This window comes from Aegilops tauschii, chromosome 7 (assembly GCF_002575655.3).
Source record: "Aegilops tauschii subsp. strangulata cultivar AL8/78 chromosome 7, Aet v6.0, whole genome shotgun sequence".
Taxonomy (NCBI): Eukaryota; Viridiplantae; Streptophyta; class Magnoliopsida; order Poales; family Poaceae; genus Aegilops; species Aegilops tauschii.
This window is the reverse complement of record NC_053041.3, coordinates 63,433,658-63,446,154: the sequence shown is the minus strand read 5'-3', so window position 1 is coordinate 63,446,154 and position 12,497 is coordinate 63,433,658. Positions and strand designations below refer to the sequence as shown.

At 42.9% G+C, this 12,497-nt stretch overlaps 1 protein-coding gene across 1 annotated transcript; it reads right to left on the bottom strand.

Moving 5' to 3' along the window:
- Positions 1–2,350: 2,350 nt before the first annotated feature.
- LOC109735835 (sodium/calcium exchanger NCL1) lies at positions 2,351–11,909 on the bottom strand. Its single transcript, XM_020295039.4, has 7 exons — positions 11,527–11,909; positions 10,028–10,219; positions 7,597–7,778; positions 7,332–7,477; positions 6,978–7,245; positions 2,888–3,187; positions 2,351–2,776 (listed from the first exon to the last, which is right to left on the bottom strand). The coding sequence occupies exons 1-7, from the start codon at positions 11,789–11,791 to the stop codon at positions 2,528–2,530; spliced, it is 1,602 nt and encodes a 533-aa protein (XP_020150628.1). The 5' UTR covers positions 11,792–11,909; the 3' UTR covers positions 2,351–2,527.
- Between the last annotated feature and the right edge of the window lie 588 nt (positions 11,910–12,497).

Sequence of the window (12,497 nt, the reverse complement as noted above, 5' to 3'; positions counted from 1 at the left end):
CAGACTCAGATATATGATTGGGTACATGAAGAACATTCCCCGTCCCATCAGACCATCATTTTCTGGGGAAGGGAGTTGGAAGACGGCTGCACCCTAGCGGACTACGGGGTGGTGGAGGGATTGTTCCTCTCCGTGGTTATCCACTTGCCTGGACAACGGGGTGCTAGTTGCCCTGGTTGCGCGAGGAGGATTGCATGGCAGCGAGGAGAAGTTAATTCAAGTTTTGACCTCTGGTGGATTGAGATACGCTTCTGAGGTCTTCTCTTCTCTGGCAGTGACGAGTAATTTACTGAGTAGCTAAGTATGATCTGTTGCATTTTATGTCAAGTTTTCCTTGTGATTTTTTGAATAGAATATGAAGCATGTGACAAATAAGTAGTGGACAATACAGAGTATATAAATCTAGAATACGCTTAGACCGATTCTTCAGGGTGAAAACGTAGAATCTGTGCTTTAATGGTTGGATCCGGTGATGGCGGTGCTTGATTGCCGCTCCCTTCTTAAAGGCGTTGATGTAGGAGAATCTTGTCGTCCTTGTGGTGTCATGAGACAGTTGGTGCAGATAAGGTCATTGTCATAGTTTGTCCATTGCGGATTTGATCGCTTTGTTTTTTTTTCATGCATAGGCATAGCTTTGGTCTGCGCTTGTACGACTTTGTTATTTGCTGATGTGTTTTTTCTTGCGTGTGTTGATGTTGGCTGTGTGCATCCTAGCTATGCAGAGGTTGGATGTGTGCTCATTATGTTTGTATCCTCTTGATGCTTCATAATGAGTCAATAAAATCCACCCTTTATCAAAAACAGAGTATATAAATCGAAGAAGCTAAAACGCACATGGACAACAAAGATTTTTTGATGAAACCAGAAGTTACATTGAAACTCTTCGAAGTTGGCTTCATCTTTTTTATTCTCCAAATCGCCAAAATGAACACAATACTAAACATTTTTTCAAACCAGTGCATCATTGCCATGTACGAAAACAAGGAGTTTGACAAGAAAAAAAATGGGTCAATCACTTCGCAAACAAAACTCAGCACACAATCATCAACACAACAAGAAGCGGTAGACGACAATCCGTCACACCTAGATAGAGAGAAAGATGGATAGGACCAAAACACCTCAGGCTATCCAATCGTGTCAGCCACACTAGAAAGAGGACTCTCCGTCTTAATAGTTGAGACCATCATGAACTGGTAACAAAAATCTAACCAAAAATTCTTACCAAAACCACATCCAAACCTTCATTCTTTCTCCAGCTCTTCTCGCCTAGTCTCCTGTTCGTCGCGTGTCTCGGTAGTGGATCTGCGGATGTATGCATATTTTGATTCTCAAGGCCTTGAAACTTGGTGCAACTGGGACCTTTTATTCGCATTAGGCCTGTTGATATTTGTGGTTTGATCCACTTCTTGTTTTGGTTTGCTTGTACGTTTAATGGAAAATTAAGAAAAGATATATTAAAATAAAAAATAATTATTTTCTACCATCATGCAATAGAAGAAGAGAAATTTTCTGTAATTTCTTCGATTTGCCATGCGTTCATGTTTATTGGGCACCGAAGCCTTCTTTGCCCTGTAAAACCAACTCATGATGGGAATGCGCCGATCGACGTTACCCATTGGAACACTGGTTCGGCCCGTAGTTTCAAGAACAATGGGTCTTCTGTATCGGCTTCATCAGAAAATTGGGTAAGTGGAGCCGGTTGTCATCGGCCCACTAGGACAAGCGGTTCAACCCAAATTTAGTTGCCCAAGGTTGCAGTTTGCCAATACAATGTGCATGCCTTTGCAACCCTTTACAAAGTTGTTATCTTTGTGCTTATATGAAAATTTTCAAACTATTGACCTAAGACTACTGTTGTTTCGTAGCGATAGAAACAGAGTTTCATTTTTTCTTTAAACAAATAAATTATAAATTTCCTAATAACTTACTAAAAACCGGTACGACTAACTGATGCTAGTTAAATAATCCTATCAACGGACATAATGAAGAATGAAGAATGACAGAATGAGCGCTGGAAGTGTGTGTGTGTGTGTGTGTGTGTGTGTGTGTGTGTGTGTGTGTGTGTGTGTAACTACCACATATAATGAAGAACGATAGCAATACATTGCCAGCAATTCAGACAGCAATACGTTCTAGGAAGCACCACATATCAAATTAAAGTAACTACCATATATAAGAATCTTAAGAAAATATCTGATGTAGTACGTGCTAGCACATAACCAAATAGAGTCATAGAAGCACATATAGATGGTCCATTTGGAACAGCAAGTCATCGTCAACAAGCATACAAAAAAGCACAAGTTAGATAAGAAATTTATGATCGATAACATGACTTAAAGTGAAGATTAACTCAAGTTATCTTCTTAAAATACTACTCATTATGTAACCGGTTGATCACACCTACAGCTGAGTGTTGCTGAGCTTCAGTAAAACTCTGAATCCAGCCGTGATAAACAAATAAGGAGTCAATGTCACAATAAGGCAAGAGTACATATCGCGGTTGGTTTCTTGGACAAAGACGTTCGTTTTACGACCAATGGAAGACTGAGTCGAGAATGTGAACGAGGACGAGAGACAGTGGGTAGAGCGAGTATGCCACCAGGCACGTCCAGAGAGGGAAGTTGGTCCGGAAGCTCGTGAAGAGGCCCATGACGACGCAGACAAGCAAAATGATGAGCAGCTCAGAGGAGAAGTCCCACGTTATGTCCCGGGCATAGACCAGCGCCAAGAACATGCCCAAGCACATCAGGTTGTTCACAGTCACAACACAGTACACCTGAAAATTAACAAAGTACGGTGATAATAAATATTACCCCAATTAGTGTCCAGTTTACAAAGGTTGCATGCGTGCATGCATCATGGTGATTTCATGGTGAAGGTGAGGCACCTCCGATAAAGCGAGGGAAGCGCTCCTTCGCCTCTTCTTTCTCATGGACCGGACGGCAGAGACGACCTCGCTGGAGTTGTTCACCAGCGGGAGCACAACGAAGGAGACGAAGAAGGACGACACGTGTGTAGCCTTGGACAGGCTGTAGATGGCGTCGACAAGTGGGTCCGCAAACGCAGCAGGGATGGCAGCACCCACAAGCATCAGACCCACGGCCTTGACAATCATTCTTCCGGGGTTTTCCACAGGCTCCACCTCTTCATCGCTTACCGCCAGCTGATCGTGTTCCTCCCGTGTTCTCTGCAGGATCAAGACCGCTTGTTGGAAGTGCATTTCTTTCTCAGAAGTTAGGGCAAATCTGCGATGCTGATCTTTTACTTTTGAAATGAGAATGGCTTGGAAGGCTATAGCTGGATTTTCCTTAATAAGACGGCTCATTCGTTCTTTATTTGGAAAAATGGTGGCATCCAACGTCATGCATCAAACATTCACGGCCCAGTTCGGACACACTAGCTTAGCCTTGGACCCTATCACAACCCCACTTTTTCTCCTCCTCCATTCTCTCTCCTCTTTTCTTTGGGCAATGGAAGTATATTTGGCGGATATGGTTGAATGGCCGGCTCTCGTATGGCTGTCCGAGGTCAAGTTTGAACGTGTCTACAGATATTTGGTGTGTCTATTTTGATGCATGGCATTCGAATTGCCCTTATTACTACTATGATATTAAGGAGAGAAAATGTAAACTTGACAAAAGGTCCACAGCTATGGTAGGAGTCAGTGTTTTGGTTACCGAGTAGTCAACTCTACTAAGGGGCTGGAATTTGCAGTTACACACGGTAACCATAAAATACTGCTCAAATGGTTACGTCCGGAAATATTTCATAAAAGAAACCAAGAAGGCATGTGTTTTAATTTAAAACATCCCATTAGTATATGTTTTCAGAAACTTCGTTTTTAGAAAGGAACATCTTAGCAACAACTCGAATGTGTTTTGGCCATGCGCTTTCTAGGCTCCTAGCTATGCAAAGGTGAGAGTGACTGAGTGAGATGTGACCTGAACAAATTTTGCTTATATCCCCCTGATGCGATATCAAGTTAATAAAAGCATCATTTTCAAGAAAAAAAACGACAGCTCGCATAATAAGGAGTTAAGAAATGGAGATGTAGCTGGCATAGAGGCACTGGTGTGAGCTGAGACCAGTAATTTTTTATTTTTCTTCACTAATTTCGTACTAATCAGTGCTAAATGGCATAGATGACACCATTATTACTACATAGCTTACACCATTGGGTTTTGTTTCTAGCTTCGTCCCTATTAGAGTAAGTACAATAATGGACTTGTACCCCGCTTACGTGGCACTTTTGACTATGGCACTTGTGACTATATGGAGGAGAGAGACATGGAAAAATAGTACTCCCTCCGTTCCTCAATATTTGTCATTCTAGATATTTCAACAAGTGACAACATACGGAGCAAAATGAGTGAATCTACACTTTAAAATATGTCTACATACATCCGTGTGAGGTAGTCATTTGAAATGTCTAGAAAGACAAATATTTAGGAACGGAGGGAGTAGGAGTGGACTCTCATGCAAAAGCTTAGCTATATGCATACTCCTAGAAAATTGTAATAAATATGAAGAGATAGATAGAGAGAAAGTGAAAAAAAGTAGTACTCTTATAGCCAACCTTATAACTAACCTTATGGTATGAGTAACTATAAATGATAACTATATATGACATGACAATTTCATATATATAGCCATGCATCCACTGGCTCGATGCACTTCAGTTTTCTAAAACGCGTTCCAATGTGGGGGGAAACTAAGATGCGATCCTTTTTGAACCGAAGGGAGTAGAAGTCAATGTTTGGTCACCGAATAGTCAATATTTACATAGGGGACTGAGATCTACAGCTACACACCATAACCAGTTAAATACGGCACAAATAGTAGGTCCCGAACTCATAAAAATGGCAAGGATATCAATCAGTCTACCTCGAGGAGTGAAGACAACATAGTTACGACTGAACCGTCTCATATATTGTTGTGGAGAGACCAACTTGTTTAGTTTTCACTAAGTGATTGAATTCAAAGTTTTCATTATTTTTATCTTGGTAAACATGTTAACTGCGGGGGTGTTAGGAAATATGGTAATGTCCGGTTACCGAATTTACCGCCCAGTAGCGAAAACGTTGGTACGAGTTCAAATATAGTACAAATTCGTAGCCAAAGAATCATGAACGAAATTTCCCTAATTTATATTCGCAATTATAAATATTCTGAAAATGCCACAATTGAAAACATAATTAAACTTGGCAATCAAATGCAGGAGTTTAGAATTGGTAAACTGTTTTCCTGCAATCTTTCTGTTTGTACAACATTTGTTATTAAAAGTATTTTCTATATCATCTCTAGTAATTGATAGAAGATCATTTTCCTTATGTTTCCCTCTACCGCTCTTTCTTATACCACTACATCTCTTTTATATGTTATTTTAGCAAATTTCATTTTGCAACCGAGCCTAAATAAATGTTTTTGTTGGCTCATAAAACATTGTAATATATAGATTGCATAGAGCTTATAGATATCCCAATGTAATGTGGGTTGGAAACTAGGCTAAGTAGGGACTGGATGACGCATGTATGACTTAGGGTCTATGCTTTGTAATAGGAGATGTCGCACTGACTTGGCTGAACATAAACACATTACTAATTGAGTGTCTGAACTTCATCGCCATCGTCGAGGTTGGCCGACGTGATTTCCTGATGCATGTGCTCGACCACCTTTTAGGGGGTTTCGACTTCACTTGACATTGTCTACCTAATCGTGGGAGGTTTTGGATTTTACTTGGGGTTCGGACCACGAGGCTGAATTTGTTAGCCCTTTCGGTTGGTGTGTTTCATATAAAATTCCACCTTGGAACATGCCCTACCAATTTTCCTGGACTCTGGTTGCAATCTATGGGGGCTGCCCAAGATGGACACAATTCTACCTTCCTTTGTGAATTGGTTAATCTTGCAAAGGATAACCCGTACCCCAACCTCATTGGGGGGGGGGGGGGGGGTTTCAATATCCTGTGATACCAACAAGAAAAAAATAATGACCTTTTTGACACACATTAGCCGCTTTTGTTGAACTTTGTTGTTGACAATTTGGACCTTAGAGAGGCTAGTTCGTCAGGTCGTCAGTCCACTTGGCTAATAATCACTCAGTGCCAAGATAGGGAAAACTTGACCGTGTGCTCATGGACAACAAATGTGAACTATGGTGACTGTGCGCGCTCTCGAGCGTATTGAGTCACTTTCGGGCCATGCACCGATCATTCCTGATTGAAATTTCCTCCACTACACGCCGAACATTCAAATTCGAAATAGGATGGCTACATCGGGATGGTGTCGCAGATATTATTAAGAACGTGTGGCAAAGGTCGGCCGTTGATCGAACACCGATCCAAAGATGGAATTTTAAATTCATTTCTATATAATCAGAGCGACCATAGCAAGGCAGATGATCCCGCTGTTATTAACGTACTAAACTATTTTTCATGGTAAAACCCCACCCCAGATGTAGGTTATCTTTTGTTGTACGCAGTAGCTTCATTCGTGGTATATGGTACATCGGATGGAGCACCGACCATTGTTTATAGTGCCATGTACGCGGTTGGAGCGGGTGACCAAAATGAGGGTTTTTGATCAAATAGGTGGCGGCATAGGCTACGGGTAGGCCTTCTGCCCTCCATGCCTTATGCATGGTTTGATCTTTTAAGACTTTACTGTTGCCTGAGTTTTATTTGTTATGTGTGTGTAAGTTCGTGTTGCATGTGTGCATCGTAGTTATGTCCTGCGTTTAGACTCATCATCCCCATGATGCTACGTTTTGAGTTAATACACGAACCCTTTATCGAAAAAAATGATTAGTGAAAATTTGGTTGGACAATTATTAAAACATTATTTAACCATTTTAGTAAAGGCGTCATTTGATTTTCTAAATAATTCCGTTTGTGCGTGAGAATCATTGGCTCGTAGTAATTTAGTGCACAAAACCCATTTGGTGTGCCCTATTCCCTATCTAGAAAATTCCAAGGATACCTCATGGTAGTCATTGATGAACTTGTTAGTGTAGGCACCCGAAGCCTGCACCTTTCTCTTGGCCTCATTGAGCCATATCTTCATTCCCTCGACGAACTCTCCCTCATCTATTGTGTCATTGCCTGATGTGTCGAAGTCATCCATGATTTTGTCCACGGCATCATTCTTGTCAAAGTCAAGCTCCTCAAAGTTGATTCCAATGATAAGGGCATGCAGCTCGGCTCGTGATAGGTCGTGGTTATCATCATTGTCAATCTTGTAGAACAATCTGCGTGTTGGCATAGAGAAGGAGCACGTCATGTTCATGAGTGTTCCTTGGCATATGAATAACAAAATGAAGTTGATGCATCATACTTTCTTATGACATTTTCGTTAGGCGTGCCATCGTCATTTAGCAGATGGCCGAGTGCTTGCATTTGGGCATGTTGTAGTATCCCAGAGATTACATGCCTATGTTTTGCAAATGCAAGTCGCCTCCGCTGGATCCAGGGGAGGTAGATCTACAATTTGAGGGAATCATCGCTATCAAATTGATGTTTGTAACCTAGATGTACACACACGTGCCAATCTAGCCATCATTATTTAAAAATGCAAACAATATCAGATGGAATGGATGTACCTGAAACAAGCAGTAGGATAGTGCAAGAAAGAATGATATAATGGTTGCCAACAAGATGGGCAGGCGATGCCCGGGCTGGATTCTCAACATTTTCGGGAAAAGTGCAATGGCGAAAGGAATAACACAAATTGCCATGATCCGTGCGGTCCAACTGGTTTCATTGTCAGTTGAAATACCACTGCCTGCGAAGCGAAACAATGTGTATGCAACCAAAGATTAACGGCTAACCATGCAGTTCGTGAAGTGCATGCAAAGGAGGGCTGGTAAGAACATCACTATTCTTAGATTAATTACTTTGCCACACTTTGCAACATCCTACACCTCGAGTAATGGAAACTTGGCCAAGTTAGATATGTGTTTGATTCTAGCCACACCTATGGACAAATACGATTTGTGAAAATGAGCGCCGCATGTCACATAGAAAAAACATTGTGATAAGATCCCCTTAGGCAGGCCAAAGTGTGGCTAAGAATCTGCTCACCTAAAGTTTGGCAATTTTGGTATAAAAATATGTGGCAAACTAGGGCAAAGTTATTCACCAACTAAACAAAGCACTATGATTTGGTTTGATGGCATTTGATCTACAAAATAACCAAGCAACACTATGATTTGGTTTCGAGGACATTTGATCTGAAACTAACCAAGCAAGCACTATGATTTGGTTCAATCACAGTTAATCTGCAAAATTTATTGTCATATGTTTAGGGAGCATAGTTAGGCACTACGAAGGCTATGTACGCCACCACTGGATGTAAAACAATTTCTTATTCAACAATGGTTCGTCAATTTCCCCTTTGCACATAGTGGCAAACCATTCACATTGTATCTAATTTAGCACCAACTAACATACCTCGGATGTTTGGAGATTGATTTATGGGAGACGTGGCTAACAAACATATAGATGTATGTTCTTACTGGGGCTACTGCATTATGCTTGCCGACTTGATCATGTCTAAATGATAATATGTTTGATAAGAATAAGATTATACTAATCGATTGCAACTTATGTGCATCTTAGATTTCCATTTTCAGCATGATGGTTAGAGAATGGGGATGCACGGAACAATGTAGGCTAAATCAAAGACATGGTATCTTCAATACCTTGTGGATAAGGTTGCCAGAATGCTAGTTACTTGGGAGGGCCAAAACATAACCTCCATTGGACGCATGGCTCTTGTCAGGTCCTTGATCACCTCCCAAGCTATTTACTTCATCACACCGCTGGTCATGCCAATGTGTATTCTTCATGATGTCAACTAACTTGAATGATCTTTCATTTGGTCTGTTTCGGACAAGACGACCGGTGCTAAATGCAAGGTCAATTGGGAAGCGGTTTGTTGTCCTACAGAGTATGGTGTGCTAGGTGTGCTCAACACCAACAAATTTGTGTGCGCTCTTAGGCTTCGATGGCATTGGTATGAGTGGAAGGAGCCTTCCATGGTATGGGTGAGGATGTAAAATCCATGTGATGAGGATGTCCACAACTTCTTCTATGCCTCCACCTCCATTACTGTTGGTAATGGAGCGAGGACACCTTTTTGTAGGTCCCCTTGGCACGTGAATCCATGGATATTGCACCTCTTATCTTTGAGGCTTCCTCATGAAAGAATTGGAAAGTTAGAGAGGCTCTCCGATGCAATGTTTGGACCTTCAAGATCAAGCCTTTCACCATTGTCTCTATCCAACACATTCGTGAAATTTCCATGCTTTGGATGCTTCTCCATGATGTGCAACTTGATAAATACACCCAATATGACATCGTTTGGAAGCACATGGCTAGTGGGTACTACTTTTGGCTTCCGCAAAGAGGGCTCCATTCTTAGGGAAGATTCTATCTCCAATGGAGCATGCCGTGTGGAAGGTTTGGGCACCGCCAAAGTTAAGTTTTTCTCATGGTTGTCAATTCAAGACCGAATTTGGACAACCGATAGACTGGCCAAGTGAGGGTGGTCAAATTGTCACCTTTGCCCACTTTGCAAGAGGGTGCAAGAATCTGACAACCAAGTCTTCTTCAAGTGTGGGTCCACTCGCTGACTTTGGAATTTGGTTATAGACGAACTACAACTTGAGAGCATGGACACATCATTGTGGCACCTTGAGCACAATGTCGCAGACGTGCGGAAGATCACGGCCTCCCTAACCATGCTTGTCTCTTGGTTGATTTGTAATGAGAGAAACGCTCGGGTCTTCCTCCATGAAAGATCCCCCACCCGGATCATTGTTCTCCGTTTAATTAATATATGAGGCAAATCTTTTGCCTCGGTTTATACAAAGGAAAAAAGAAACATGGACAATGCAAACTCAATCAACAAGAGTGACACACCAGCTTATAGTAAAACAAATTAACTACATATATGACTACAAAAATAAGATATTAGCTTCACTTCTAATGAAAACAGAGTAAGTATAAGAGTAGTGGAAGATAACATACCAGTAAAACGGAACCACCCTTTAGTGTCTTTTGAATCAATGGCAACACCATTGGGCCCAATGTCACACTTGCCAGCAAACACACAAGTCCCCCAAACGACGGTGAGAAGAAAGATGGTGGAGCCGGCAAGCAGACCCATGCCGACTAGCACCTGATTTTGTGCCTTTTCTCCGCTCCCCGAGAGGCCAGATGCTGTTTATACATGAAATAGAATTGAGACTAATTCAGAATCTTGGTTTAAACACACGCAATGTTTTTTCTTTAGAAAAGGCAAAGATACACTATTCAGCATTGGAGCTGGTGAACGTGGTAGGATAGTTCTATCTAGGTGCTAACATGTTATAGTCCAATTGCTTGCGTTTCGACTAGACCCATGTGCCAGAGCCAGGGGAAAGCCAGACAGGGTGCTTCGTCTCTCCTACCAAGGAAAGGTGGCTAGGGATTCTGCCTTCCTTGGGTGGCGCCGCCAATCTGCCACGTCTCTTGTGGCCTTAGGACCATGGGTGTGCGGTGGATTCCCGCCCTAGTCGGCAGGAGGGCTCCGTTTTTAGGTGCTTGTTCAGGTTTTGTTAGGTTTGTGTCCTGCTCTGGAAGACGAGACGGCGGCAACTTTCTGAAGATGGAATAAGATTCTCCCCATCTAGCCTCCGTCCTGGTGGTGCATCTAGCATCGTCGGATGACGTGTGGAGAAGTGTCTCCGGCGGATCTCGAGGGATTCGGTTGGTGATTGTCTTTGGCGGATCTGCTCGGATCCGGTCTTTGTTTGTCTTTGTTCGTGTGTCTTCAGGTTGGATCCTTTCGATCTAAACTTCTCTTCATAGGCAGTGGTTGCTGTTCTGGTGCGTTGGTCCTATGAGGTATTAGCACGACGATTTCCCGACTGTCTACTATAATAAGTTGTGCCCGGCTCCGGTAAGTGAGGAACGATGACGGCGGTGCACCTTCGGCTCGCTTCAGTGATTGTAGTCATCGCCAGGGGCGGAACTACGTGAGGGCCAACAGTGCCCCGGCCCGCCCATCCCAGAAGAATTCTCTTCATTGTACACTCAGTTTGGGCCGTGCAACATCAGCCCAAGAGTAATCTTCTACTATCTTAGCTAGCATGGCCCGCCCAACCTTTTGCATCAAGCTCCGCCACTGGTAGGTGGTCTACGAATCTGGATGTATTTTATTATTATTTCTGATGTTCGTTTTATTGTTATGATTGAAGATGAATAGATTGAAAGTTTTCAAAATAAAGAAGAGTGTTTCCTGCTAGTGCAGAACTCGCTTAGCTCCTTTCCTGTCCCCTTTACTCTTGGCTGGGAACTTTGTTTTTCCGTTGAAGAAATTAACGGAAAGGGGTTAATGCCCGGTTCAAAAAGAAAAGAAAAGGTGAAGACACACTATTCAGCATTGGCACCGACAAAAAAAACAGTGGTGAGATGTGTGCTTCATCTTGTTCAACGGAACCAACCAGATCCATTCATAAGCAAGCGAAAGCAAAACAGGGACGTACCGAGCACGAGGAGCGCGTCGGGGAGGGCGCCAAGCATCGGGAGCAGGAGTGTGACGACGTGGCCATGGCCACCGGCATAGCCGGGGCCGATGGTCTCCAGCAGCAAGTCGCTCCCAGCCGTCAAGAAGGTAACTCGCACCTTGTAATTCAGGAAGCCGTAGGCAAGAACCAGGAAGAGGTTGCCAAGCGCAGTGGTGGTGCAGGGGAGGAAGCTGTACGTCTGCGCGCATGTCTCCGCCGTGGAGGATGAGCGTATGTGGTTCATGGTCGGATACCGATCCACCTACGTACTTGTGTCTAGGATTTCATAATATGTGTGATAACAGTGGCGGTGTTATTTTTCCTCCCGGAGATGAGCAACTCAACGCTGGTTACAAATCTGCAGGGAGCTCTCTTTTGGAGGTGCTTTGAATAAAGCAAGAATTGTTCTTTACTTGTAGGCATAGGGTTACGCTTTGGCCCATATGCACCTTTTCTTGTGGTTCATGGTCGGATACCGATCACCCGACGTACGTACTTGTGATTCATGGTCGGATACCGATCCCCCGACGTACGTACTTGTGTCCAGGATTTCATAATATATGTGTGATAACAGTGGCGGTGTTAGTTTTCCTCCCTGAGACGAGCAACTCTGGTTGCAAATTTGCAGGGAGCTCTCTTTGGGAGTGAGATGCACCGACCCCCAACTCCCCTTTTGCCATTTGGAGGTTTTTTTTTTTTGAGAATCATTTGGAGGTGCTTTGAATAAAGCAAGAATTGTTCTTTTCTTGTAGGCATTGGGTTACGCTTTGGCCCATATGCACCCTTCTTTTTTTCTATCATCGACCTTGCGGAGCTGAGGTATAATTTGTTGATTTGTTCTAAGCAACCTTCATTAGCCCTTAATTGCACATCTAGCCTCTTCAAAAACTTATTTGCATGTTTAACCCTATAGGTGGCCGACGACTCGTGATTCGTAATCATCGTGTCCA

What these genes read in the sequence shown, in the direction of transcription:
- LOC109735835 (XM_020295039.4), bottom strand. Translation starts at nt 11,791, where the DNA reads ATGAACCACATACGCTCATCCTCCACGGCGGAGACATGCGCGCAGACG. An exon ending in AACGAAAATGTCATAAGAAA is followed by an intron (nt 7,246 to 7,331) that starts GTATGATGCATC and finishes GCCAACACGCAG; the next exon opens with ATTGTTCTACAAGATTGACA. An exon ending in TCATCAATGACTACCATGAG is followed by an intron (nt 3,188 to 6,977) that starts GTATCCTTGGAA and finishes TTGATCCTGCAG; the next exon opens with AGAACACGGGAGGAACACGA.